At 33.8% G+C, this 27,870-nt stretch overlaps 1 protein-coding gene across 1 annotated transcript in view; it reads right to left on the bottom strand.

The window, feature by feature from the left end:
* Positions 1-27,870, bottom strand: part of sws (patatin like phospholipase domain containing sws) — a 1,321,526-nt gene that overhangs the window by 1,109,500 nt on the left and 184,156 nt on the right. The window contains exon 3 of the mRNA XM_072529876.1: positions 6,804-7,015. Within this exon, the coding sequence (XP_072385977.1) occupies positions 6,804-7,015 (212 nt within the window). The remainder of the gene's footprint in view (positions 1-6,803; positions 7,016-27,870) is intronic.

A 27,870-nucleotide genomic window follows, 5' to 3' on the forward strand; every position in this document is an offset into this window, starting at 1 on the left:
AGTAAGAGAGGCCTAAACGATGGAGAATGGAACAACAGAGAGAGATGGAAACGGTTGAGCGAGGGAAGGCAGTGAATACTGTAGAATCCCTAAAGTCCATTTTCTATAGCTGTGGTTGTAGTTTGATATTGATATTCCAATGTTTCGAATTATTGTACTGTTGGTTATAATTAGAAATATTGGTTGAAATCATGGGTGCTAGTTTGGATTCTGGCTTCTCCAAACTTAACAGGAAGGATCCCTGGATTGTCTCGAAGGTCCTGGATTTTCACTTCTTGGGCTGTTACTGAGATACATCTGAAAGTATTTTTGCGGTTAGTTTTTAATCGTTTTCTTATGCACCGTATTATCTTGGGTATCAACAGTAACAGGATTGTTGTTTTTGACTATTTTGGATGAAAATCTGGGGAGCAGTTTGTTTCATTTTGCTGTTTTTCGAGTGTACATTTTGGTGCTGGGTTTATATGTCATAGGTGAGTGTCGTTTTACGTTTATCTTTTCAATGTTTTTTTTCTGTTTGCTGTCTTGAAATTTCTTATTTATTTCTTTATACATCTCTTTTGGTTTCAATATATGCTCATGTGTGCAATTATTTATGTGAGTGTTCTATTAATGTCAATGTCTAATGGATCTTGAGCATCTATGTGACCATTAAGGACGTTGATGGGCTTCTGTTTGAGCTGAGTGAATAGAGTTGTTGTATGCCATATTGGCGTATAGCATCTGGTCTTTTATGTTAAGTGTTTTCCTTTTTTCTTTTAATATTCGAAGAAGCTCTATGATTGTGGAGTGAAAGCGCTCAACCATTCTATTGGATTGCGAGTTATTAGGTGTTGTTTAGTGGATTAAGATCTTGTAAGTGTCCACGAATTCTTGAAACAAGTCCATTTTTAAATTCAGTTCCACTATTCGAAATTACCATATGTGGTAGTCCATGATGGATGATGAATAGCAGGAATGCGTTTAAGATGTTGATCGCGTTTGATTATTCTATTGGGTACGCTTGACCGTATTTTGAAAATGCGTCGATGATAGTAAGGAATTTTTGTCCTGTTGCTTGAAATGTATCTATGTGAATAATTTCTGGTGGTTTCGTTAATGTTGGGGTTAACATAAACTTCGGTTTTTCAGGATTTCTGTTGTATCTGTTTATATGACAAGTATCGCAGACATTAATTAAATATTAAACAGTCTTCTTCTTTAAGTTACATCTTCTACCGAAGGTTGGAAATCATCATGGCTATGCGGACTCTGTTGACTGCCGCTCTAAAAAGTTCTGCACTACTGCATTCAAACCATTCCCTTAAGTTTTTAAGCCAGGATATTCTTCGTCTTCCCACATTTCGCTTTCCTCGGATTTTGCCTTGCATAATAAGTTGTAATAAGCTAATATTAAAGTGGGCTTGGAAAGGCTCTCATCAAATATCAACCAAATTTCAAATCAAATCTGTAAACTGCACAATAAAATACCCACTCTACCAGAAAAGACAGAGGTATTTATGAAAAATTCTGTTTGCGTCACCTCGGCCACTCAAACAGATGATACTCAAGAGCCCGGAGTAGTTCCTCAACAAAGTTCAAACACTACAGAAGAGAAGTGGCAATATGCAGTTATTAGTAACCTAACTCCAGAATATACTCCTATTCAAGTGGTCCACTTTATTAAAGAGAAGTTAGGGTTAAGGGAGTATATTAGATGTTATGCCCTCCATTAAGTTACTATTTAATAAGGAAATTTGGCCATCTAACGTTCATATTAAATGGTCTATTGAATCTTCAACTTCTGAACCACGGAATTTAGAGGCATCTCCAGAATTAAACAACAAATCCATGGAGAATACTAGAAGCCCTGTTAGCCAAGAAAATTCATTAACCATTTTGAATGATAACAAAAATACAGGGGAAAAGATAAATGTAGTTTCAGATAAACATGCAATTGAAATTTGCAAATCAAATCCGCATACTTATTCTCACATTAATTTTGTAAAAGAAAATATTGCAATGCCTACTGTAAATCTGGACCCTTTGACCCCACCGAAGGTTAGATTAACCTTGAACACGGACCCTTCCGACAATCGATATCTTCTAGCAAGATTAAGAGAACCAGAGATATTAAAAGCCATCAAACTGCATCTTGCCTTCCTGTACGACCAACCTGCTTCGGTTTGTTATGGTGGTTTTACGAAAACAAGCATCAAACTATTCTTGGCTTCTGAAGGACTTTCCACGACTACAGAAGATCTGCGAAAAATTTATTTGAAATTTCATGATGCCTATGGAATTGGTCCAGCTGAGGTAGACGAAGATCTAGCTGCGTTTAGGTTCTTTATCGCTGCTGAAAGAATTATCAATTTGCAAAGATCAAGGGAATGTCATCAAAATTACTTTTCCACCGCTTCTCCAAGGCGAAATTTTTAAATGTTTCGACGTGTTCTGCGGGTCTAGAATCCTCAAATTCAACTGCTAGCAACTTTGGCATGGTTCTTATTAATATTCGATCGATTAGAAATAAGACAGACGAGTTATTTTTGTTTCTGGAAGAATTAGGGTTTCCCCAGTTAGTTGCAGTGACGGAGTACTGGCTTGAAGTTAATGAGCCAATTTTCATTCAAGACTATACCACAATTGCTAGGTATGATCGTCCAAGTTCAGCTCATGGTGGCACTCTGATTCTTTCTAATAACAATGATTTTTCTTCAGTCTCGAAATATGACTATTTGCTGGGTGAAAACTACTTCGAATTTTCTTTGATTTATAATAAGAAATTTAACCTATACATTATTTGCATTTATAGATCACCTAGCTCTGATACTGAACTATTTTTTCAGAGCCTGCTAAATTTGTTAGATATTCTGCCCATTAAAAGCAGAAAAAATTTATGTGGTGATTTTAATATTGACTACGCTGCTGTTTGTGCGACCCAACTGTCTTTGGTAACTCTTTTTGAATCATATGGTCCCACAATGTACGTTAATTCTCCAACAAGAATCTCAAAAACATCATCCTCGACAATTGATTATGTGGTTTCTGATTTTTCACCCGTTGACGTCCATTCTACAGTTATTAATGGGGGGCTTTCTGATCATGAAGCGGTATATACCAAGTTCAGCAGTTTAAAAACACCCCACTCAAAAACCCGACGATTAGGTAGGATTTTTCCTCTCCAAACTTTCGTAAATTCTATAATTCATGCTTGACTTCTGACGAGTTTTTCTTCCGGGGACATTGACTGTAATGTTTAGTGATTTTCTAAATAGAGTTGTATCTATTTTTAATAAAGCATTTCCTCTAGTAAACATCAGGCCAAAACATTACAAACCTTGGATTACCAAAGGCATTCGCATATCTGCGAAGAATATGCGTTCTCTGCTATATATTAAAAAATTTAATGACAATATCCCCATCTCTGATTATATCAATACGTACAGAATATGCTAAAAAACTTGGTCAATAATAAACGATATTCGTTTTTCCTTACCCCGAAAATCTAAATGGTTACTTTGTTAATGTGAGTAAAAATATAACCTCAACTATTTCGCCACAACAAGATCCAGTTTCCTATCTCCCTAATTCAAAAAACATTGCTGATACCTTCTTTTTAAGACCAGTTGATAAGACTGAACTCATTCGAACAATTCGTAGTATAAAAAGCAAATCGTCCTGTAGTACAGATGGATTATCTATTAAATTTTCTCAAATCTTCCGCATAATGTATTGGAGGTCATGGTCTCGCTAGTAAATGATTCCCTTGAAAAAGGTACATTCCCTAACTGCCTAAAGACTGCCATCGTTATTCCTCTTCATAAAGGTGGAGACAAATCTGATGCCTGCAACTATAGACCTACTGCCTTGTTACCAGCACTATCAAAAATTTTTGAAAGGCTTATAAAAGTTCGACTTATGCCCTTTCTCCTTAAACATAATATTTTATCGCAAAATCAGTTCGGCTTTTTGTCTAATACTAGTGATGCCATGTTTTCTGTGTTACATGAGGTATATCTATCACTAAATAGTAACCTCTCCTCCGCCACCGTTTTCTGCGACTATTCCAAAGCCTTTGACTGCGTAAATCACGACATTCTATTAAAAAAATTAACTTTGTATGGAATTCGGGGTGTGTCTTTGAATTGGTTCAAAACTTACTTGGTAGGTAGGAAACAATTGGTTAGAATAAAAGACACCGACTGTAGTTGCAAAGACATTGAGTGTGGAGTACCGCAAGGTTCAGTATTAGGTCCCATTCTTTTTTTACTTTTCATTAATGACATCACTTACTTGAAAATTAAAGAGAAAATTTTTCTATTTGCTGATGATACCAGTATTACTTGGAGCAGCTCTAATATTTCAACGCTTCATTCAATTATAACCGCTGATTTGTTTATAATCAAGGCTTGGTCAGACTCCAACTTACTTAGCGTTAACGTGGATAAGACAGTATCATTATCTTATAAAGGAGTCATTCAACCCTTACTTTTGAATGAGAGCCAAATCAGTATCGTTAATTCCGTGAAATTTCTAGGTATTCTTATCGACAGCGATCTTAAATGGTCCTTGCATACTGACTCCTTAAGGAAGAAACTAGCCTCAGCTTGCTTTGCAATAAGATCTGTTTCGAAGGAACTAAATTTATCTTCTGTCAAAATGGCATATTTCTCATTGTTCGAGTCCCATCTTCGATATGGGCTTCCATTTTGGGGTTCTAGTACAGCGGCCCAATTTGACAATATTTTTAAGTTGCAAAAAAGAGCAATTCGTTATCTATATGGTCTCAAACAAACAACTCATTGCAAGACCTACTTAAAAAATCACGGAATTTTGACGCTTCCCTCTTTATTTATTGTGGAAACGGTTTGTTTGATTCGCAAGCATCTAAACATTTTTCCCGATAGACCTGATCATGGCGACTCCATTAGAAATTCGGATTGTAACGTTTATTTACCGATCCCGTCCACTCAGCTAGTAAAGAATTCTATTCTATATAGTGCAAAAAAACTTTATAATCACCTTTCAAGAGAAATTAAATCCGCAACATCTTTCATTAAGTTTCGTAAGATGACAAAAATCTATCTCTCTGAAAGACCATATTATTCAGTTGACGAGTTTCTTAATGTATAACAAAGAAACAAAATTAGTATTGTTTATAATTACATTTGGGTGTCTCAAGCAGTGGCTACAATTTGTCTCATTTGTTGTTGTCTGTACAAATTATGTAAGTGATACAATAATTTTACTAATTTAAAATTGTATTGTTCTGTTTTTTTATTATATTTGTTTTTGTTTTATACTTTTTATACTTTTTGTACTTTTTGACTGATTTTTTTTTAGCTTTGTCCATAAAATTGTTCAATAATTTTCAGTGACAATAAAGCATATTTCTATTTCTATAATAATGCGTATTTTTGCCCTTTCATCACATGTCCTAAGTACTCAAGTCTTCGTCTTTTGATAGTTAATATTATTTCCGCCCCATTTCCTATCATTGTAGTTACTTCCACGTTTGACATTAAACATTAAATAACGTCAACCTTAGTGGGGCTAACTGAATGGTTCAGATTTTGACTAGTTTGATAGCAAAAAGCAATGAACCGTAATAAGATTCAGGGAGGTCGGTAATGCAGATCCAATGCTTACCGACATCAGCGCCAGTTACATCAGAATTTGACTTTGACCGTCTGGCAATAGCGCCCCACTATCTACTAACGATCTACAGCTAGCACCTCAGAAAACTAAGGTCGTAGTTCCCAAGGGGAGGCGGGACAAATCCTCTCTACAGTGGAAGGTGTGGAGGTTGCATCGGTTAAGTATCTCGGAGTCTGGTTGTCGGAACGACTGAGTTTAGAGTACACATCCAAAAAGACGATAGAGAAGGCGAACCGAAGTCTGGAGGCGTTGATACGGCTGATGCCAAACATTGGAGGGTCAGGTAGCCCCAAAAGTAGGGTGCTAAATGAAGTTTTCCAGTCGGTGAGGTGTCGACTGAGGTCAGATGAACGACGACAAAGAGTACACGGGACAGCTTATCGCAGCTCTACCTTCGCTTGGAGGTAGGGCTGCGATGAGACTGAAACAACGATGGTGGTAAGGTATATATATATATATATATATATATATATATATATATATATATATATATATATATATATATATATATATATATATATATATATATAAATATATATATATATATATAAATATATATATATATAAATATATATATATATAAATATATATATATATAAATATATATATATATATATATAAATATATATATAAATATATATATATATATATATATATATATATATATATATATATATGTATATATATATGTGTGTGTGTGTAGGAAGGAAAGCGTGGGAGAAAAACTAGTAAGACATAGGCGGACGTGGTGGTCGAATGAGTAGAATGAGAGAAGGTAGCTGATGGTGTGACGACGAGCGACTCAGAATTGGACAAAATAAGGACATCAGGGCGAAGTTATGTTCTAACGGACGGTTTCACCCCTAGTATGGGAGGGGTGGTGTTTTGCTGGTGCTGGCCACTTTTTTAGTTTAGGAACCTAGCACTGCCAGAAATGTTATTGAATGATATGATATTGAATATAACCAAAACTTCTTATTTTTCTCTACAAATATAAAGTGGATATTGAGAAAATTAGATATACATACAAAACTCCCATCTAAAAAACTTCCTGTAGAATATTATGTTCGCTGTTTTTAGTAAGGAAATATTTCGAATTTATAATAAAATATATTAACAATAAATTGTAAATCTAAAAATTTATTTTATACCAAAAAACCTACCTTAAGTTGTTCTTGATCTGTTTCCTTTTTCAATTGCAATAATCTTCTAGCAAATTTCATCACCATTTTTCTCTTTTTGCCTTGACCAGAATTGCGGACTTGACCAGATATATTTTTTACTTTCCGAATCATCTTTCTTCCATAAAAGAGTGCTTTGTCTCTTTTACGAAAACGGGTGGTTTCTTGTGAGATAGATTCTTTTGGTTTAAATACTAAAATCAATTAATTAATATTAATAAATAGTTATTAAGTACCAATGGATGACGTAATCTATTACATCCAATCGACAAGATGCGAGACTGTAATGAGTTTCCCCAAAATATGCATGTAAATTATTTTAAGGAATATAGCTAGATATGAGTTCGTAAGAGGGAATCACACATTCAAATTATTAATAGCATCTCGGACAGGGTACATACATGATGTTCACATGCGCATCGCCCACCCCCAAATCCTTCCCATTGGCCAATCGACCTGAAAATCCCTAAATATCGTTCGATACGCGCATATCAAAATAGGCGATTTTCGTCTATATATGCCCAGCTATATTTTACATACTCTGAGGCGGAGTTAATTTTCAACAATTGTCTTGTCTTTGTCAAGACAAGACCCAATCCAATATTTCTCAAGTCCATATCCGAAAATAGACTTGGGCAGAGGATTCTTCGTCTACGATGGTCGAAGCCCTCTGCAGAGCATACGAGGACCAGAAGGTGCCATTACCCCTTCATTTCCAATGGGACGACAATCTTAAAACTAAAATCACAAACTAGAATAAAGATTGGTAGGTTTACGTTCCAACTGAAAAAGCAACTGATGATGAAATAAATACTTTTTACGAAGACTTAAAAAGCTATTATAGTCGACAACAAAGAACCTAAAATAATAACAGTGAGAGTTTAACGCCAAATTTGGAAGAAATATTGAAGACACTGAAATCAAGATTGGAAATTTCGGTTACTCACAGTCCAGGAAGGGAACTCATATATTTTATCTGAACAATATACACCCATTCATTTATTTTATCTTAATTAGTTGTGTTTAGGTTGGGTTGTATTGTGTTGGTTTTTCTGTGTGCCTCTAACAATATTGTTAGGTCATCTGAAATAATGGAGACTGAAAAAAACGTGATACCCAATAGAGGATTTAACATCAATTCAGATATGTATAATCTTGAAAACATTTTCGTTTATATTGAAAGAATAGATAACACCAATCTTGGTTGCTTACATCCAATTACGATAGGCCATATTTTGTACAAGAAACTAGGAATTTCTAATCCTTCAAGTAAGGGGAATTGGTAGGAACAGAATAGTAAACTAAAGGAAGAAAATTTAAAAGTCTTTATTCCGGGTCACTTATTAGAGAGCAAGGGTTTAATTCGGGATATTGATACTCAATTTTATACTGTATATTTACAGGAAAATATTGAATCTCCTTCACGTATCTAAAATATTAAACGAATGTATAGAAAAATTGAAAAAAAAAATGGTACAATTGAGTATGTTGCAAAACGAACTATTTTTGTAGCGTTTGAAGGTAATATACTGCCTCAGTATGATATTATAAATCGAGTTTTTTGTCCAGTCGAACAATTTGTAGGTAGGGTTACTCAGTGTTATAGGTGTTTGAGATATGGCCACATTTCAAAATAGTGTAGAAGTTCTCAAAATCTATGTATTCGTTGTGGAGCCAATAAAGGTGAAAACCACTCTTGCTAAAATTCAGATATTAGTTGCATTCATTGTAAAAGTAATGAACATATCAACAAAAAATTAAAAAGTTTATGATCAAAAACAAAATTTCTTTTATAGAGGCCAAGGAAATTAATGAAAACTCGTACTCAGAGACTCTAGGTCAAAATAAGTTTTCAATTTTATCCAACTACGATAAAAAATTTCCTCATATTACACAAAATAAAATGTCCCTAAAATCTGCGCAATCTATTTCTAATGCAACTACCAGTTCTTCTTGTATGCATGCCTATCCATTTCGGATGTTAGTGACCATCATGGCAATCTGTATTTTGAAAACTACGGCTTTGAAAAGATTTGTGGTTGTTGTGTTTAACCACGTACGTATATTTTTCAGCTAGGAAATCCTTCTAATTATGTTCAGCCACCTTCCATGTTTAACTTTAGATTTGAACCATCTCAACATCTACCTGCTAATCCAGCCGATTGCGCTTCTCATAGTGAAGAAAGGAAGAATCAACAAATTGCTCGAGCTATGTAACTTTGTAATTAGTTTTTTTAAATATACGTACAGTGGACGATTTGAAATCTTTATATAATGAAATAATAAGTCACGAAATTACTTCTGTATTGGAGGGTACAAAAAAGGTTACATAATGTTCTCTCTTAAATAAATTTAAAACCATGCAATGGAATTATAGATCTGCTGTCGCCAACAAAAACAGTTTTTTAACACATTTTTTAAATGAAAATGATATTGATGTTGCCTCGTTGAGTGAGACATGGTTTAATCCCGATAAACAAGATATTTTTAAGGGTTATATGATTGTTCGTTGCGACCGATATGACGGTTATGCAGGAGTGGATAAATCTGTTCACCTTTTTGAAAAAAATTGTATTACACAAAAGTTTAATGACGATATTCTTGTTTGTGGAATCACTTTAAAATATAATAACTCTGATTTTAGTTTTTCTTCAATGTATAGACCTCCAGATATTCGATCGACTTCCACAGATTGGTGTAAAATATTGGAAAATTTTTATTTTTCTTGCATTTTAGGTGATATGAATGCGCATAACAGCTTGTGGGGTTCACTTAAAAACGATGGCATTGGGCACCAACTTATTAATGTCATTGATACTCTCGATTTAGTTGTTCTTAATAATGGCAAATCAACCTGTCTGATTCGCCCGAATGTGACACAATCTAGTGTTGATATTTCGTTGTGCTCTCCTGATTTAGCAAAAGAAATTACTTGAGACGTCTTAGATGACACATTGGGATCGAATCATTATGTAGTTCAAATGAATCTTTCTTCTGTTAATTTTCGCAATGAATACATTCTTCTAAAGTCCAAACGGAATGTTAATAAAGCAAATTGGACCCAATACTCTAATCTGATTGAACAAAACTTTCTTAACTATTCCACAGCTTGTCTACCTTAGAGAAATATGACTTCCTGGAAAGTATTAATAATGCATCTTCTCAATCCAGTTCGACAAATAAACCCTTTAAAATTATTAAACTACCACCTCCCCCTTAGTGGGATTTCGAATGTGAACAAGTTGTTTCTGACAGGAAAAAAGCAAAATAAAACTAAATCTAGTTTCGCTAATTATTTATGATGTCAGGAACTACTAATGGGCAAAACAAAAAAAGTTCTAAAACTAAAAGCCAAAGAAAGTTGGAAAAACTGGTGTTCATCCTTAAATAAAAATATGCCTATAAAAAATGTTTGGAATGAAGCAAGGAAAATGCAAAGGAAGTATACTCCAAGTATTAATCATCTTAGTGATGAATTAATTGAAGAATATTTTGACAAAATAGCACCTCTATCAGTTAATACTGCTAGAGAAATTCAAAAAAATCCTATAACTTCAAGCCACTTTCTTCTAAATCCATTTACACGGGAAGAAGTTGACTTTGTGCTAACTAATAGGTCTAACACCGCTTCAGGTTACAATGATATTAAATATCCTATGCTTAAAAAACTTCCAAATATAGCGAAAAATGTATTACTTGATATCTGTAATGATATTCTTTTTAAAGATATTGATATATTAAGAACTGTTATTGTCATACAAATACTTAAACCAAATAAAGATCCCAACTTGGTACAATCATATAGGCCAATCTCTTTGATGCCGTGTGTTTTGAAGACTTTGGAAAGAATAATCTAGAATGGTCAATAACTTACAAAATTAGCTTGTCAAAATCAATTCTCTTTTAAAATAGGGGTTGGTTATGTCCTCCGGAGGCGTGACAGCCGTGCCGGAGGCATCAAGGAATTTGGATATCGGTCAAAATACTTGGGAATTCCAAGGTTGGCCAAATCCAAATTTCTAATTGATTCGATGCATGGAAATTCCACTTTCGCTACGTAAAACAAAGGATTTGTTTTACATAAAAGCAGGTAGATTTTCTCTCATCGATCAGTCGAGCTTGCCTCTTCTACTGTAGACCTAGTCGGTGCTATTATTGTTCCAACTAAGTTATTGTTTTATTTCTGATTTTCTGTATACCTTTTTATTTTAGCATTATTGTATATTCAGACCTTTTCAGGTTAGGATATTACATTGATCTATATTTGTTCATGTACTGATTGTTTATTTTTCTTGTATTTTGTGTCTAAGTTGTTCTTCCGTAAGTTAAGAACACTTAGAAATATTTATCTTGCTTTTTCAATTTTATATTTTGATTTGTACTTTGTCTAAGTAGTTCTTTCCGGTAAGTCAAAGAACTCTTAGAAATATTTTCATAATCATTGTTGCATTACTATTTCCGATATTTTATCTAAGATATTTTCTTTCTTAAGTTAAGAAAATACTTAATACATTTGTTTCCTTTATTTTCTATTTTATGCTAAGTTGTTTCTTCCGTAAGTCAAGAAACACTTAGCAATATTTTCACATCTTTTCTATATTTGATTTTTCTTATTTTCTATTATAAGTCGTTTCTTCCGTAAGTCAAGAAACACTTATAAATATTTGTGCATTTGTTTTACTATATTTGATTCTCTTGTTTATTTTCTGTTCTAAGTTGTTTCTTCCGTAAGTCAAGAAACACTTAGACATATTTCTATAATCTGTTTCAATTTTGCATTTCTCGTTTTATATTTTGAGTATTTTATTTTTCCACTCTAAGTCGTTTCTTCCGTAAGTCAAGAAACACTTAAAAATATTTCCATATTTTACTCTCACATTTACATATTTCATTTATCTATATTTCTGTCCTAAGTTGTTTCTTCCGTAAGTCAAGAAACACTTAGAAACATTTTTTTCTTTGCATTATATTTTTATACCATTTAATTTGTTTACTAAGTTATTCCTTCCGTAAGTCAAGGAATACTTAGATCATTTTTACCTATCTGTTTTCCATTTTTGCTCTGTTACTTTGTAACTGTTCCTTGGAACCGTTACCTATAACAGATATTTGTCACTGGAACTGTTATTTATAACAGCGGTAGTATTTAACCTTTCTACCAGCGACAAATCAAAGATGGTGAATACCCGATCCAATTCCGGGGATAGGAAGAAGCCCGAAGAGCCGGCGATGGGTCCTACAGGCCCAAATGCCCCCTCTCGGCAACAGTTATCTAGATGCTCTTAGTACTCTTGTGGTAGACATAAACAATAATTTTGGCAGAAACAATTACCTTTCTGCGCTTTTTGTAGACGTAGAAAGTGCGTATGATAATATATGCCTCCTCATTTTAAGAGATAAGATGTTGACATTATTTCATATTCCAAGTCAGGTAGTCAACATGATTATTAAATTCTATACGAATAGAAAAAAATTTAAGAAATTTGGATAACACAATTGTAGGTCCAAGAAATAACAACAACGGACTTCCACAAGGCTAAGCTTTAGCCCTGTTCTCTTTAATTTTTGTACTGTTGATTTCCATCAATTCAGTTTTAATCAGTTTCCGTTTAAAATAGTACAGTATGCAGATGACCTCTGCATATATAGTGAAAATTTATTACCACTATGGATTCTCTCAAAGATATCTTTAGTGTTGTTCATGAATGGTTAACATTAAATGGTTTTCAGATTTCCTACTCCAAGTCTGAAGTTTGTGTTTTCAGTAGACACAACAGACCTAAATTAAGTCATATTGTCCTAGGTTCTTATAATTTTCCCCTTAAAGACACCGTCAAATATATTGGCATGGTACTTGATAGGAAATTGACATGGAAAATGCATATGAGTTACATGTTAGACCAATGTATAAAAGGGTTAAATTTTCGAAGAATCTGTGGCAATATATACAGATGCTTCCAAGTCCAAGGATGGAGTGGGATGTGCTTTTTATACTCCCTCCAAAAATATTAATTATTCCTACAAACTGGATAACATATTTTCTATATTTAGTGCTGAATCTACGAAGCTTTGACATTTTTAACACAGTCTACAATTGATTCTGCAATAATTATATCGGACTCCCTGTCTGTTTTAAATTCCTTGATTTTGGCTAAGTATCTAAGTTACTCCTCTAATGATATCATATATGCAATTAAAAAAACAGATTTTAGAACTGCAAAAAGTTAATAAAAACATTAATTTTGCATGGGTAAAAGCACATATAGGTCTCGAACATAACTAGTATGTGGATATGCTGGCAAAAAAATGTGTAAAAAATGGTTTGACCAATAAACTACCTGTAATTTTTGTGATGCAGTCGTTTATATTGTAACGTTATAAACGTCACATCTTTATTAATTTTTATTTTCCTAATTTATTAATTCCTTTATCTCCAGTTTAGTTTTTACTATTTTTTATTCAAAAAGTAGTTGGCGTCCTCTGTCTTTCTTTTCTTTCTCTTTCTGTCCCGTAGAATAAATATTCGTCCTCTCTCTGTCCGGTAGACTAAATATTCTGTTCTATGTTGACAGAAAAGCTAATTCCATCATATAGGAACATCCTATGACATCTGTGCTAACTTCATGCAGTCCTTTCCTAGTTTCTGTCAATTAGCTTTTCTGACATAGTGGGATATGTTTTTTTTTTTGCCTGTTTCTAAAATTTATAAAAGAAGGCAAAAATTATAATAAGCTTCATTTTACGGTCTGCAACATTCTCTTGGGGTGAGTACTTTCATTGTAATCTTTATTCTATAATTGTGACAGCATTTTCAATATTCATAACCTTACTTCTTTTAAACCACGTTTTTCTTGTGCAGTGGGAATCTTAACAAAGAATTTAACTAAGTTTAATAATAATTATATTTCGTTTTATCCTTGCCATCTGCTATTTGTTTCATTGTAATTTTGTAAAATTGCAAGGAAATTAAACCCTTTTGATGTGTCTCTAATACGAGCTGTTTCTGATATTTTAGTTTATTGGCCGTATTCCAGACTTTATTGGCCGTATTATGCAAATTTATTGACCATTGGAGGACCTAACCTCTTAATTGGGAGGCTACACTCACATGGTATAACTGCAGTTTTCCGGAGCACCTAACGTCTAATTGGGAGACCACACAAGCAGCCCATTGATGTCATCGATGCCATAAGTATCATCCTCACTAATTTATTGTTAAGCATTGGCAGGGTTGATTGTTTTTTATTTTTAATAAATATGATTAGTTAAGTAATTGTTTTATTTGCTATCAGCTAAGGGTTCAGGTTTGATTCCTAGTTTAAGACAAGACGAACTCACACTTGAGATACTGAGCTAGGCGAAGCATAGACGATAAGCTCCCATGGTTGATTGAGGTATTATTTTTATAATAGTATTTCAATTCTCTTTGATCGTTACACATTGGCGCCCAACGTTATTTGTTTTATTCGAAGAATTGAGCTCTGAATTTTTGGTTTGGTAGCAAAAATATAAAAGCTTTAATAAATACTTTTTTTATTTATTTTTATGTGTCCATATTTTCATTGCTTGCAGTTAATTTTAATATTTCCATACTTTTGTCTATTTTTATAATTTTGACATGTTGGGTTAAAAAGTATTACCGTTTTATATATTTCAGCATATTTGATTTATATTTTATACTCAGATATTTTTACATATTTTTTATGTTGATAGATACTTTTATATTGATTTAAGTGGTGTGTTTTTTTTAACTTAACCAGTTTTTGTGGATAGGGTACTTTAATTACTTTCTTAATTTTTTTTAATTATTTCTTCAAGATGCTACCTAAACATCTAAAGACAGATGAATTATCATATGAAATTCTTATTAGGAATGTCTCTTTTCCAAATACAGTAGAGGAAAAACGAAAAACTCTTACGGACTTCTTTCTCAGGAAGCCAGTAACCGTAGTTTTTCTGATGTTTCGGTCAATTTATCTTTTGATGTTGATTACCAACAAGCTTTAGCTTCCTATTCTGATCTGTTAGGTCTTATATCTGATTATTCAGTTACAAAATCTGATAGCAGATTTAAAGCTTTTAGTTCTCGTTTAACTCATTTATCTGGTAGAATCTCGCGTCTACAGCCAACTTGTGTAGATGAATAAAAAAAAAAACTATCCGCTTTGATTTGTTAAAATTAGAGGGTACTTTGTCTGATATTGTAGACCAACTTGTTGCTTCTACTCCTGATATAGTAAACCTTAATTATTCTCAATCTTCAGCCTCGCCCGTTAAGTCTGTTCCTGTTTATAAATGGTGTATTAAAAAATTTTCTGGTAAAGAACCTCTAATTCCATTTCTGGAACATATTAAAACTTTTAAAGTTTTCTAGGAACTGCACTGATGAAGATTTATTTATCTCTGCAGGAGATTTATTTGAAGGTGCTTCTTTTACTTGATGGCGCAATCATTTCACAAAAAAATCTTTTAATTCATGGTCTAAATTAGTTGCTTCCTTAAAGGAAACTTATTTACCTTATAATTATGAAAGAAATTTGTGGGAACAAATACGTTCTACAAAACAGTCTTTTAAACAACCGGTCTCTGCATATATTTCTTATATGGAGTCTTTGACGCTCCGGTCTTCAAAATCTATTCCTGAATTTGAAAAAGTGGATGAAATCATTAATGGTCTTCTTCCTGACTATATCTAGACTCTTGCTTTCCAGGATGTGGAATCAGTTGCAGACCTTACAAAGTATTGTAAGAGATTTGAAGCTGCTCTTACTATTGATTTAGAGAAATAAATCAAACATTTATTATTGTCTCAACACAAACAGTTACAAAAATAGACAATACAAAAATACTCAAACATAGACAATACAAAATTACTATATTCATAGTCACAAAAGTAAATACAAAAATAATAAGGAGAAACACTTACTATTGTTACTGGGCTATAAACTGTGGCAGAAATAAATTATTGCAAATAAAAAATGATCTTTTTAAATGATGAAAGCAATTATTATTATTAAAAAAATGTCTATCTTTACTTTAAAATTTAAACACAAAAAGTTACCTTGATTTTAACTAAATTTCTTTTGTAGCATAATAAATTTCTTTTAAATGCAAGTATAAAAATTTTGTAGTACACTAGGCTGTATATAAATTTTGATATTCTTTTTTACATTCAAATCCCCCAAAGAAAGAATCGGGTTACGAAGTTAAAATAATCAATATAATACGTGTTTATTTCTACGATTTTAAAAAGCTGTTCGATTCAAGGTTATTTTACGATAGTTTTGAAGCGGTCTAACAACAATTTAGGATTCGCTAGTCCCCTTTTGATGCGCGGGGAAAAGAGTGGCATAGGTAGCGTCCGATATCGAGGGGGAATGAATTTAAGTCAGGTTTTTGAAAGTTGTCTCATTGAAGACAGACGTCGTTATTTAGTTTGCAGAGACCGTAAAAATTTGTTGAAAATAGTGGACTATACTTTATGTAATATGTCAGTTTAGAAAAGAGTCACCACTATTTCTATTTTTTTAAAGTACCTAAGAGGATTTGTGTTGTTTACAACAAATTACAAATATACCCACATGTGTTCCAGTTTTTAAATAAGCCAAGTTTTCAAATTTTGCATCCCAGGGTCCAGCTTCCATCCTCGTTTTCTTTGTCCTAAGCCTCGTCCTCCTAAGTGCCTTCTTTGTTGAGGTTGACGATCAATATGGCACATTTCTCTCTGTTCTTTGCTTGATGAATTAATTCATTTCCTTTTCTGTGGGTCCAATCTCTGACGTTTCGTAGCCAAGATTTTGGCCCTGACTATGCCCCTTTTACCTTCAATCTTGCCTTCTAATATTACCTGGAGCTGCTCAAATTCCCTATGGCGCATTATGTGTCCTAGATATGACGTCTTTCTAATTTTGATAGTATTGACCAGATGAGGGCGTGTGTTCATTGCTCTTAGTACTTCTTCATTCGTAGTTCTGCTGGTCCAGCTTATTCTTAGCATTCGACGGTACATCCACATTTCAAATGAATTTAATTTGTTGACGTCATACTGTTTTAATGTCCAGGTCTCACAGCCATATAGTAATAGAGACCACTCATAACACTTTAGTGTTCTCAATCTTATTGAGACTGATAGCTTGGGGTTCCTATTCCCAGCAATTTCGCGGTGAGAGATGCAGTTTTTTTTGTGGCAGTGAATCTCCAGTTCCAACCTCAGAAATTTTAAAGAAATAAAATTAACATTTAGTGAAATCCAGGTAACTTTTTTTGTTGAACTTTTAAAATAAAAATAGATATTTGCCATAAATAATTGCTTTCATACAATTTAAAAATTCTGTAATAATTAAAGTTATAAATCTTAGGGCGTGGTCTTAGCTGTCACTTTATTTGTCCTGTTTTTAAATATCGACATATGATAGCTTGCTTTACTATTTTTGTCATTAATTTGTTTTAGTTTTTAGAAAAAGGTTAATATTCATAGTTTCATTTAAAAATATATCTTTATTTGTAATAATTTTTTTTGCCACAGTTTATAGCCCAGTATTTTTTTGTAAGTTTTTTGGCATCTTGTACACGGATTTTGTAAACAAAAAGGACATGTAAGTTTTTCTTTGTTATTTTATATTTATCTTTGTAACTATTTATACAGGGTGAGTCATGAGGAACTTTACATACTTCTACCATATGTAGAGTCCCTCAGGGAGCATATCATGTGGCCACTAAAAAATGTCAACTCCTCTTCTTTATTAATTAACAGGGTGATTTGTGTAATTGACCATTTATTTCATTTTACTGTAGTGTTTATACGGCTCATTTGATTTTTTTAATTTTTGCATGATACAGTACACTACTATCAAGCATTCGACTGGTATTAGCTAAACTAAAAAATTCCAGGACTGGCTTTGGAAAAATTAATTTAGGGATTCGTATTAAATATTACACCCTGTATATATTTTTTTTAAAATGCAATAAGTGATTTTCAAACAACATAAATAGCCAATGAAAACGACATATGCGACAATGTTGTCGCACTTTTATTAAATTTTTAGTGAACGATCAAATCTTACCAAAAATAGAACAACCATAATGAAGTATCAAATTATAAGGTATTAATTTAAACAAATGTTATAAATTTCAAACATTTTAATTAAAATGAGTTCCTACAACATAATCTAATACGTTGAAAATTAACATCTTTACTGTCACTTTGTATTATCTGTACGATAGAATCAATTGTTTTTCAATTTTAAATTTTTACTCATAGATCGTATTGGGGCATTATTTTCGATAAATAATAAATTAAATTGATTATAAAGTCAAACCTCTTGTATGTGTTAGTTTTTGTTGATTGTAAATGATTAAAATTTTATGTCAAATAATAATACATTGCATTAACTGTACTAAATAAAAATAAATCTAAAAAAGTTTAAAATGAAGGTTGGCGTTGACCGTTTGACGTTTCTTGATATTTTATACCCATTGTCATTATTGTCATTATCAATTGTTATTTATGTGTACAAGAATACATATTTCTTCTGTCATATCTACGTTAAGTACATTGTGTTAGTTTTGGTAGAGCTTTTGTTACTTTCGTTCAAAATGCCACATCAGTTTTCCACCACAGAATATGCAGGCATAATATTTGTTTATGGATTCTGTAATGGGAATGGTAGGGCTGCTAGTAGAAAATATCGCAGGAGATTTCCTAATCGTCGAACTCCCAGTCATCCAACATTTGGGTCAGTTTTTAATTATTTGCGAGAAAATGGCACTTTTCCTAGTGGAACAACAGAGCGACATGTAGATGAAGCACAGGAAGATGACATTATGGACGCCGTTACTATAAACCCTACAATAAGCACTAGACAAGTAAGTCGAGAACTCAATGTTACTCAATCAAAAGTAAGTAGAGTCTTACAAAAAAATAATCTATACCCATATCACATTCAAATGGTTCAGCGACTACATGCTGGAGATGAGATCGATAGGTTGGAATTTTGTAGATGGATTAACAATAATTGACCAACGCTATACAGGACACTATTTACAGATGAAGCCCAATTTACCAGAGACGGGATACATAATTCACGAAATTCACATGTGTGGGCAGAAGAAAATCCCCATGCTATTCGAGAACGTCGTTCTCAGTTAAGGTTTTCGGTTAACGTGTGGATTGGTGTCATAAATAACCAATTAGTAGGTCCTCACTTTTTTGATGGTCCTTTAACAGGGCAGGTCTATTTGAACTTTCTACAAAATATTTTGCCGAATTTGCTTACCAACGCGAACGTTGCTATCCGAGGGATGTATTTTCAGCATGATGGGGCACCCCCACACTTTTTACTGGCAGTGAGACAACATCTCAATAATGTTTATGGCAACAGGTGGATAGGACGTGCAGGTCCTATTTCGTGGCCTTCAAGATCCCCTGATTTCAATCCCGTTGATTACCATATTTGGGGACGATTGAAGCAACTAGTTTACGCAGTGAATATTAATAACCGACAACAATTAATTGATAGAATTATACATTGTTGTAATACTATTAGAAACGATCCCCAGAGTATCCGTAATTCAATACGTCAATTAACAATTCAGCAACAAAAATGTGTACAGGCTGCAGGGTTTCATTTCGAAAACCTATTTTGAATTATTTTTATTTTGTTACCATTATTGTATCTTTTCCAGTTCTAATTTATGGGTTTATCATAACTATGTACATATTTTTAGTTTTTTTTTTAAATTGTTCTTCGTTATTGTTAGTAGTTACTGTTTTTTGTTGTGCAGTGACTCAGTTTATCATTTCAATTAAAATGTTTGAAATTTATAACATTTGTTTAACTTAATTACCTTATAATTTAATACTTCATTATGGTTGTTCTATTTTTGGTAAGATTTGATCGTTCACTAAAAATTTAATAAAAGTGCGACAACATTGTCGCATATGTCGTTTTCATTGGCTATTTATGTAGTTTGAAAATCACTTATTGCATTTGAAAAAAAATATATACAGGGTGTAATATTTAATACGAATCCCTAAATTAATTTTTCCAAAGCCAGTCCTGGAATTTTTTAGTTTAGCTAATACCAGTCGAATGCTTGATAGTAGTGTACTGTATCATGCAAAAATTAAAAAAATCAAATGAGCCGTATAAACACTACAGTAAAATGAAATAAATGGTCAATTACACAAATCACCCTGTTAATTATTAAAGAAGAGGAGTTGACATTTTTTAGTGGCCACATGATATGCTCCCTGAGGGACTCTACATATGGTAGAAGTATGTAAAGTTCCTCATGACTCACCCTGCATAGTAAGTATTTTGCATTATCTGTATGTGTGATGGGACAGTAATAAATGTTTAATTTATTTCTCTGAACCATTTTTTTCTATTTATTTAAAAAAAAGTTTCCTAACCTCTTTTTTTTTTGTTTTTTTTTAGGACGGAAGAACCTTTTTTTTCCTCCAGCCGGAAGTTTTCTCGAAGCGGCGTTCCATTTCAAATAGCTAGAGGGAACTCTTGTGTTTTGTTTGTCTGTTTGTTTCAGGAGATTCATGTAAGTACCCTTTTGTTTCATTTTTTGTAGTTGCCCCAATCTAATCATCGTTTCATTCACTTATCTACGACCCAGCTACTCGAAAAAAAAAACCCTTAGAGCCGTTCGCATAAGTATCGTTTATTTTGCTTGCCCTATCTCCACCCCAGTAACTTCTGTCCCAATTTTCAATCCCTTATAGCAATACCATATGTGGTAGGCAAAATATTTCGTTACAACTTGACGCCCAACGTGGCTGGCATATGTTAGCTTTTGAATATTCCTGTATCTGATGCCAAAGTGACATCAATTTTTATTTCTTTTGCCTATAAGTAAGACAGTCTTAACAAAGTAAGACAGATTCCTTTCCCCCAAGCCATATATCTTTTTTTTTTTCATTTTTCCCTAGTTTTCTGCCATTTATATAAAACCCCCTCTTTCAGATAGTTCCCCAGTGTCTCACAAACAGTATTGTATATGTATTGTATATCAACATATGTATTTGTTGTATATTAACATAATATGTATTGTTGTTTTTTTTTATAAGGTACGGTAGAAATGTTTGTATATATACTATGATATTGTAGATTTTAATGTATTGGAAATGAAAGCAAATATTTGAGATTGGATATTTACATATGAATTTTAAATGATGTTTTGATATTAAAATGATTTTAAAAAAAGTTATTAACAGTAACAAATAATACCGTTATTGTTTGCATTTATTTTTAATTGATTTGACATTTTGTGATTTTGTTTGTTCGGTCATTTTGAGTAAATGTGTAGTATTGTTCGAGTGACGTTCGTTTGAGCTGATGAGTATAGTTGTGTTATGCCCTTTATATTCTAATTAACCATCTTTGACGGTGTATTATATGCCACGGGTTAGTTGGAGTTTGTGAATGAGAAGTATTCATTGTGAGTCGTTGAGAAGATTCGACCAAGTTTAGTCTCAGTAGTAGACTGTTGTTTGTTGTGTGTCCTTTCTTGTATCTGAATGACCACAAGTGTAATATTTGTGATCAGGAGATGCTGTTTTAGTTTTTTCTAGGTGCAGTCTCATTTAGTTTTCGGAACAAGAGTTGGTTATTTCGTGTTATTTTGTGTAGCTCACTCAAAAGGTGTTTGTCTTCCCTTGTATGTATAGTTTAAGTTGTTTGTTTTGTGTCCATGTTATCCCATGTTGTTTCAAACCATTTTTTTAGTCCTTGTTAGTGGAAGTGTGATCATTTAAAAGACAGGTTAGATACCTCATTTTTGTTTACCAATTGATTAATAAGTCAAAAGCAGAAGTTGCGAAAAATTGGATGAGTTTTGGATTCCAGTGCGTTGAGTGCAAGTGAGACTTACTATCAGGTGATAAATGGAAACGGTTGTTTCTTAAAATTGTAATGTATCAGCCACATACCCAAGGGAAACAACCCCACCCCCAAACGCAATCGTTAATCAGTTAGCCGGTATGTACAAGTCAACATAGCAAGTAAATAAAAGAAACAAAATAAGGGGTAGTTAGCCTAGAAAAGAATAATTAAAATTAATTAAATAATATTCCAATATCCAAATTAATAAGAATAAATTCGACACAGTTTAACGTATACATTTCAAATTAAAAACAAAGAATAACAATTGACCTAGTTTTGACACAAGCCTGAATGTTTAAAAAAATTACGATACTTTAGACCTTGTTGGAAAATAATACAAGGTATGAATTGTTAAACAGTGATAAGAATTGAGCTGAGTAAGAAGTTTTTTACATGGGTGATCCAGTTTATCACATGGAGTAGATGGCATAATCAGAGAAAACGTAGAAACAAAGCTCCACTTCGGACGTGACAAAAGAATCTAGGGTACGAGTTGGCAGGAAGATAAAAACGAAAAGAAGTTGGTCAAGGGACAGTAAGGTTCTGGCGACCGAGCCAGGCAGTCAGAGTCGGAGTCGGCAGTCAGCGCGGGGAGACTGTCTCTCGGCAAGCGTTCAGCTCAATTATCGTGATATTCGTGTCCGACGGAAGGTAGAGATTCGAAAATACGAATTTTTCGTCTCGCTCAGTACCGCCATAACGTACAGTGAATTCCAGCGTTCATCCAGACTGTTCCTGAGTTCCAGTTTGGACTACAAGGCGTATTCGTTAGCTAGGGTATAAGTACGCTAAGGTAACGAACAATATTTACTAACCATTTGGGGAACAATTAATAGTAGGTTGTCCGCCTTTTAACTCCGTTAGTAAAATCTTTTCTCGTCTCCCTTCGCAAAAACTAATATCCAATAATAGCTTTCTTGAACATCTTGTGTAGTAGTTGTAAATTTACGTTTTGTTAAATACATAGTAAGTTGGAAGAGGCTTGTTTTTTTTACCGTTAGATAGAGACAAGAAGAGAACACATTTTTGCTTTGTACATCTTCCCGGCTTCTAACGCAAGCCAATAACCTCTGAATCTTTACAGGGCCTACATCGGAGTACCCTTCAGCCCCTATCCTGTTAACCAGGTAAGAATAAAAACAAAGAACTATTACTTAACCAATTTAAGCTAGGACTCAGAAGAGATCTAATGAAAGAAACAGGCATTTTACTGCTAAAGGAGCCAAACTTAGACTTGGAAAAAGCAGAGGAAATAGTAGCATTACAGGAGATAAATTTAATGATGATACAAGGAAGAGCGAATACAGCCCGAGTTTCAGCCATAAGAGAAGAACAAAGATGCCACTACTGTAACAGAACAGGACATCTTATAAGAGAATGCAGAACAAGGAAAAGGGAACAATTAACACCACCAGCGCAAGAAGTGAAATGTTATAAATGTGGGAAAAAGGGACACTTCACAGAGGAATGCTGGACAGGAGCCTACCTAGAAAAAAAAAACGGGAAAAGAATGTGGAAAAGAAGGGCACTGGGCAAGAAATTGCTTAATTAAAAGGAACAGAAGGACAAGCCAGCCTAACGACACGCAGCCAAAAAGCAAGCAAGAAACAAAAACATACACGCAAAAATATGAACGAAATAATTACACAAGCAATCAACGAGACAATTCGCAAGGAAGGGATCGAAATAGATGGAACAGCAACAGAGACAGGAACGAGTATCGAAGAAAACAAGAAACACGAGAAAGTCAACATAACAAAAACCACAACCAAAATTTAAACTAACCATGGCCACTAGAAAGCCCTCATCAAGCGGCCAAAATGGAAAAACTACGAGGCACACACAAAATTGAACACATCGATGACGACACAGAAACAAAGCAACCCTATGTGGTAACACTCACAATCAATGGGAGAAAGCTCTCCGCTATGATAGATACGGGCGGCGCTTTTTAAATACAAAACTAAGATATAAACCCAGAGATCACGGAATCATTATCGCTACGAGGGATAACAGGACATGAGATAGATATATACGGAACAACATATGTGGATATACAGACAACACCCAAAAGCAGGAAAATAAAAGCCAGATTCATAATCTGCAACGACATAACGCTAGGTGAAGTATCAATGTTACTAGGTAGAGACTTTTTAGCAGACCACAAAGCTATCATCTCATAGGAAGATGAACCTTCACTAATATTATGGGGACAATCAATTCCAATGATAACAGCAGGCGAGATAATGGAAGTAATGACAGTAAAAATAAACAAAAGTAGCCACAAAACCACAAGACAAAAATGGAACAAATGGTTATCAATAGTAAAAGAATTTCTGGAAAAACAACAAAACAGTGTTATAAAAGAAGACAGGAAAAAGGTACCAAACGCAAACATAAACGATACACCAAGAAAGAGAAAATCAAACAAGCAAAACGAGACATAAAAGGAATCCCAAATATCAAGAGTATCACCAAACCAGCATCCAACCACTACAAAAATATCGAACAGCAAGACAAAACAATAAGGACAAAAAAAAAAACGAGAATCTTTACTCCGACAAACAAAAGAACAAAACAGGGAAGAGAAAACGACATAAAACAAGATACAGAGGATTGGAGAGAATGGCTAGAAACAGTGGAAAACTCTCTAAACAAAGGCGAAACAGCACAGCGGAAGCCGAAAGAAACGGTACATTACATCAACGAAACACAACAGAAAAACGATCAATCAAAGGTAACAGAGACGGAACCTGAACAAAGAATGAGACCTGAAAGAAGAAACAAGCGAAAACATAAAAAAGTCGAAGGAAAACGAGTGGAATTAGAAGGGGAACCAGTCGACAGGAACAAAGAACCAGAAAATGTCAAGATGATCGAACCACAAACCATCGATACAAAGCTAAGGAATGAAGATAACCAACAAGAATACTTCTCAAAAAACAAAGAGTCTCCAATAGTACTGAACGAAGACTGTACCGGCCCGATAGGAAGTCGTCACAATGGGAAAAATCAGAAAACAAATAGACGGTGCGACAATAGTCTGCGAATCTCATAAAAATGGACCAAACTTTATACGAATGGCAAATGCAGTAGTGGATAATAAGGAAATGATTCCCATAAGAGTAATAAATGCATCGTTCCAAAGCATAACGTTGAAAAAAGGAGAGAAGATTGGAATAGCATCAGAATGTATTGTAGAACAACAGTAAAAGAAAACGGAAACAATCTCTAAATTTGATGTCTCAAACAATAAATGGATTGAAGATGGATTTGAAATGGATCACTTATCCAGAGAAGCAAGACAAGTGGAGCGCCCCAGTAATATTGATTGTCAAGCAGAAACCGGACGGAACAGAAAAAATAAGATTGTGTATAGACTTCAGATGAGTAAACGCAGTAACAAAAAAAGAATATTACCCATTACCAAACATAAACGACCTTCTCCAAGGATATCAAGCGGGAGAGAAAATATTATTTTCAGTAATAGATGTCGCAGATGCCTATCACCAGGTAGACATGGAAGAAAAAGACATTCCATTAACAGGATTCAATCCATACCACGGACACTATGAATATACAAAAATGCCTTTTGGATTAGCGAACGCTCCAGCATCCTTTCAGCGATTCATGAACATTAGCCGGACTCACAGGAATATTTTGCATGGTATATCTAGATGACATCATAATATTCAATTATCTGGGCGAATTGGATCACATAAAGAAAATAGAACAAGTCTTCGAAAGATTAAGCGACGCCAACATAAAATTGAAACCAAAGAAATGCAATTTTATTTTACAAAAAGTAAAATATTTGGGACACATAATAACACAGGAAGGTATTTCACCGGACCCAGAAACATTGGAAGCAGTACACAAATACCCGTTACCGAAAAATGTCAAAGGAATCAGATCATTTTTAGGACTTTTAGGGTACAGAAAATTTATCCCCAATATAACGGAAATATCAGCCCCTTTGGTAGAATTAACGAAAAATGGCGTAAAATTCAAAATATCAGAAGAAGTAATAAAAGCGATCGACACACTAAAAGGAATCCTAACATCCGACAAATTACTCATCTTCCCAGATTTCAATCCACCGTTTATACTATCAACTATACTTTATAGTTATAGTTTATACTATCAAAAGACGCATCAAATATAGGTGTAGCAGCTATACTAAGCCAGATAAGAGAAGGAAAAGAGAAACCGATTGCTTACGCAAGCAGAAAACTCAACAAGGCAGAACTAAACTATTCCACCACGGAAAAAGAACTACTAGCAATAATATACGGCGTGAAAACATTCAGATGCTACCTATATGGAAAAAAATTCACAATTATTACAGATCATCGACCACTAAAATGGGTACTATCACTCATAGATCCTAGTTCCAGACTCACAAGATGGGCATTTACTCTAGCAGAATATGATTTCGAAGTCATTCACAGACCAGGACGCAAACACGGAAACGCAGATGCGCTCAGCAGAATGTACGACACAACCAACAATTTCATAGACACCACATACGATGAATATCTAGAATACAAAAAAATTAATACCTTACCAGGAATCCAAAATAGTAAGACTAAAGAAGAAAATCCGATAACAACATCAGACGATCAACCATTAGCAATATTCATACCCAGAGAAGGACTCATCATGGACCCCGTAACAAATCAAATCACAGAGGTATTTGGAAAACCAATAATATCAAAAGAACATGAAATAGGCAGCATAGTACAATGGAACGTACCAGAAAAGAATCTCTACTATATCATAGAAAAGGCAAGACCAGAATGCGAGTCGTCATATCAGAACGTTTGGGAATGCCTAAAGAATTTGAAAAAAGAAGGTGAACAGAATAAGGAAGACCGGATTACAATAATATACTCAGAAAAGCAACCTAAAGGATTAGATGACGAAGAGATAAATAAAATGGCTAAATTTATTTTTTACAACACAAACATAAAAGTGGAAGTAGTAAAGCCGAAGAAAGAAAACAAAATTCTAGTATTCGAGGAGGAAGAACAATGGGAACCAGTTTGAGATAAAGATAATTTGAGGAACAAACAACAGCGAGACACCTTTTGTAAAAGTATTATACAACAAATGGAAATTGGAGAAGGAAAATGTAAAGAAAATTATTACATAGACACGGAAGGACTGCTCTATCATTGTTACAAGAAAAGAGGAGCAGAGAAATTAGTAGTACCCAAGACACTAGTTAAAAAAGTCTTAGATTTCCACGACACACCGCTACATTGCCACAAAGGACAACAAAAGACGATTACGTCAATAGCAAGTAGATTTTATTGGCCTACCCTCAGAGCGGACGTTACAAATTATTGTCAAAAATGCGATTCTTGTAACAGAAGGAAAACTTCCCTGCATTTCAGAAAAGCGCCATTACAAAAATTTACAGCAGTTAATAGACCATGGGAAATTACGTCAATGGAGATAGTAGGGCCTTTAACAGTAACGAATAATGGAAATCGTTATTTACTTACATTCCAGGACCACCTAATTAAATATTGTGAAGCTATACCGTTACCCGATCAAAAAGCGGCAACGATCGCAAAAGCATTCGTAGAACAAGTAGTATGCAAACATGGAACCCCCCAGAAATTATTAACAGACAGAGGAAGCAACTTTATGTCACAAATTATGAATGAAGTTTGCGATATATTAAAAATTAAAAGGTTATACAGATTGAAAGATTGCACAGAGTTATAAAAGACATGCTTTCGCACTATATCGCAGATAATCAAAGAGATTGGGATCTATGGATACCGTACGTATTAATGGCTTATCGAGGAAGTGTACATTCTTCTACAGGATACACACCATACTATATGTTACACGGAATAGAACAAATATTACCCTTAGATCTCATAAAACAACCCCAGAGGAAGAGGTACGATTTAGACGAAAATTATGCAGCAGAGTTAGAAGCAAGAATGAAGACAGTATATACGAAAGCGCAGGAGAATATAGAAAAAGCTAAAGAATCAAGGATAGAAAGATACAATAAAAACACAGAAATAAGAGAATTTGAAGGTGAAAAGGTATATTTCAGAGACTTAAGTAGCACGACAGGTCTTTCAAAGAAGTTACAAAAAAAATGGATAGGACCATTTGAAATTATCGAAAAA

The sequence above is a fragment of the Diabrotica undecimpunctata genome, chromosome 4, assembly GCF_040954645.1.
Source record: "Diabrotica undecimpunctata isolate CICGRU chromosome 4, icDiaUnde3, whole genome shotgun sequence".
In the NCBI taxonomy this organism is placed as follows: Eukaryota; Metazoa; Arthropoda; class Insecta; order Coleoptera; family Chrysomelidae; genus Diabrotica; species Diabrotica undecimpunctata.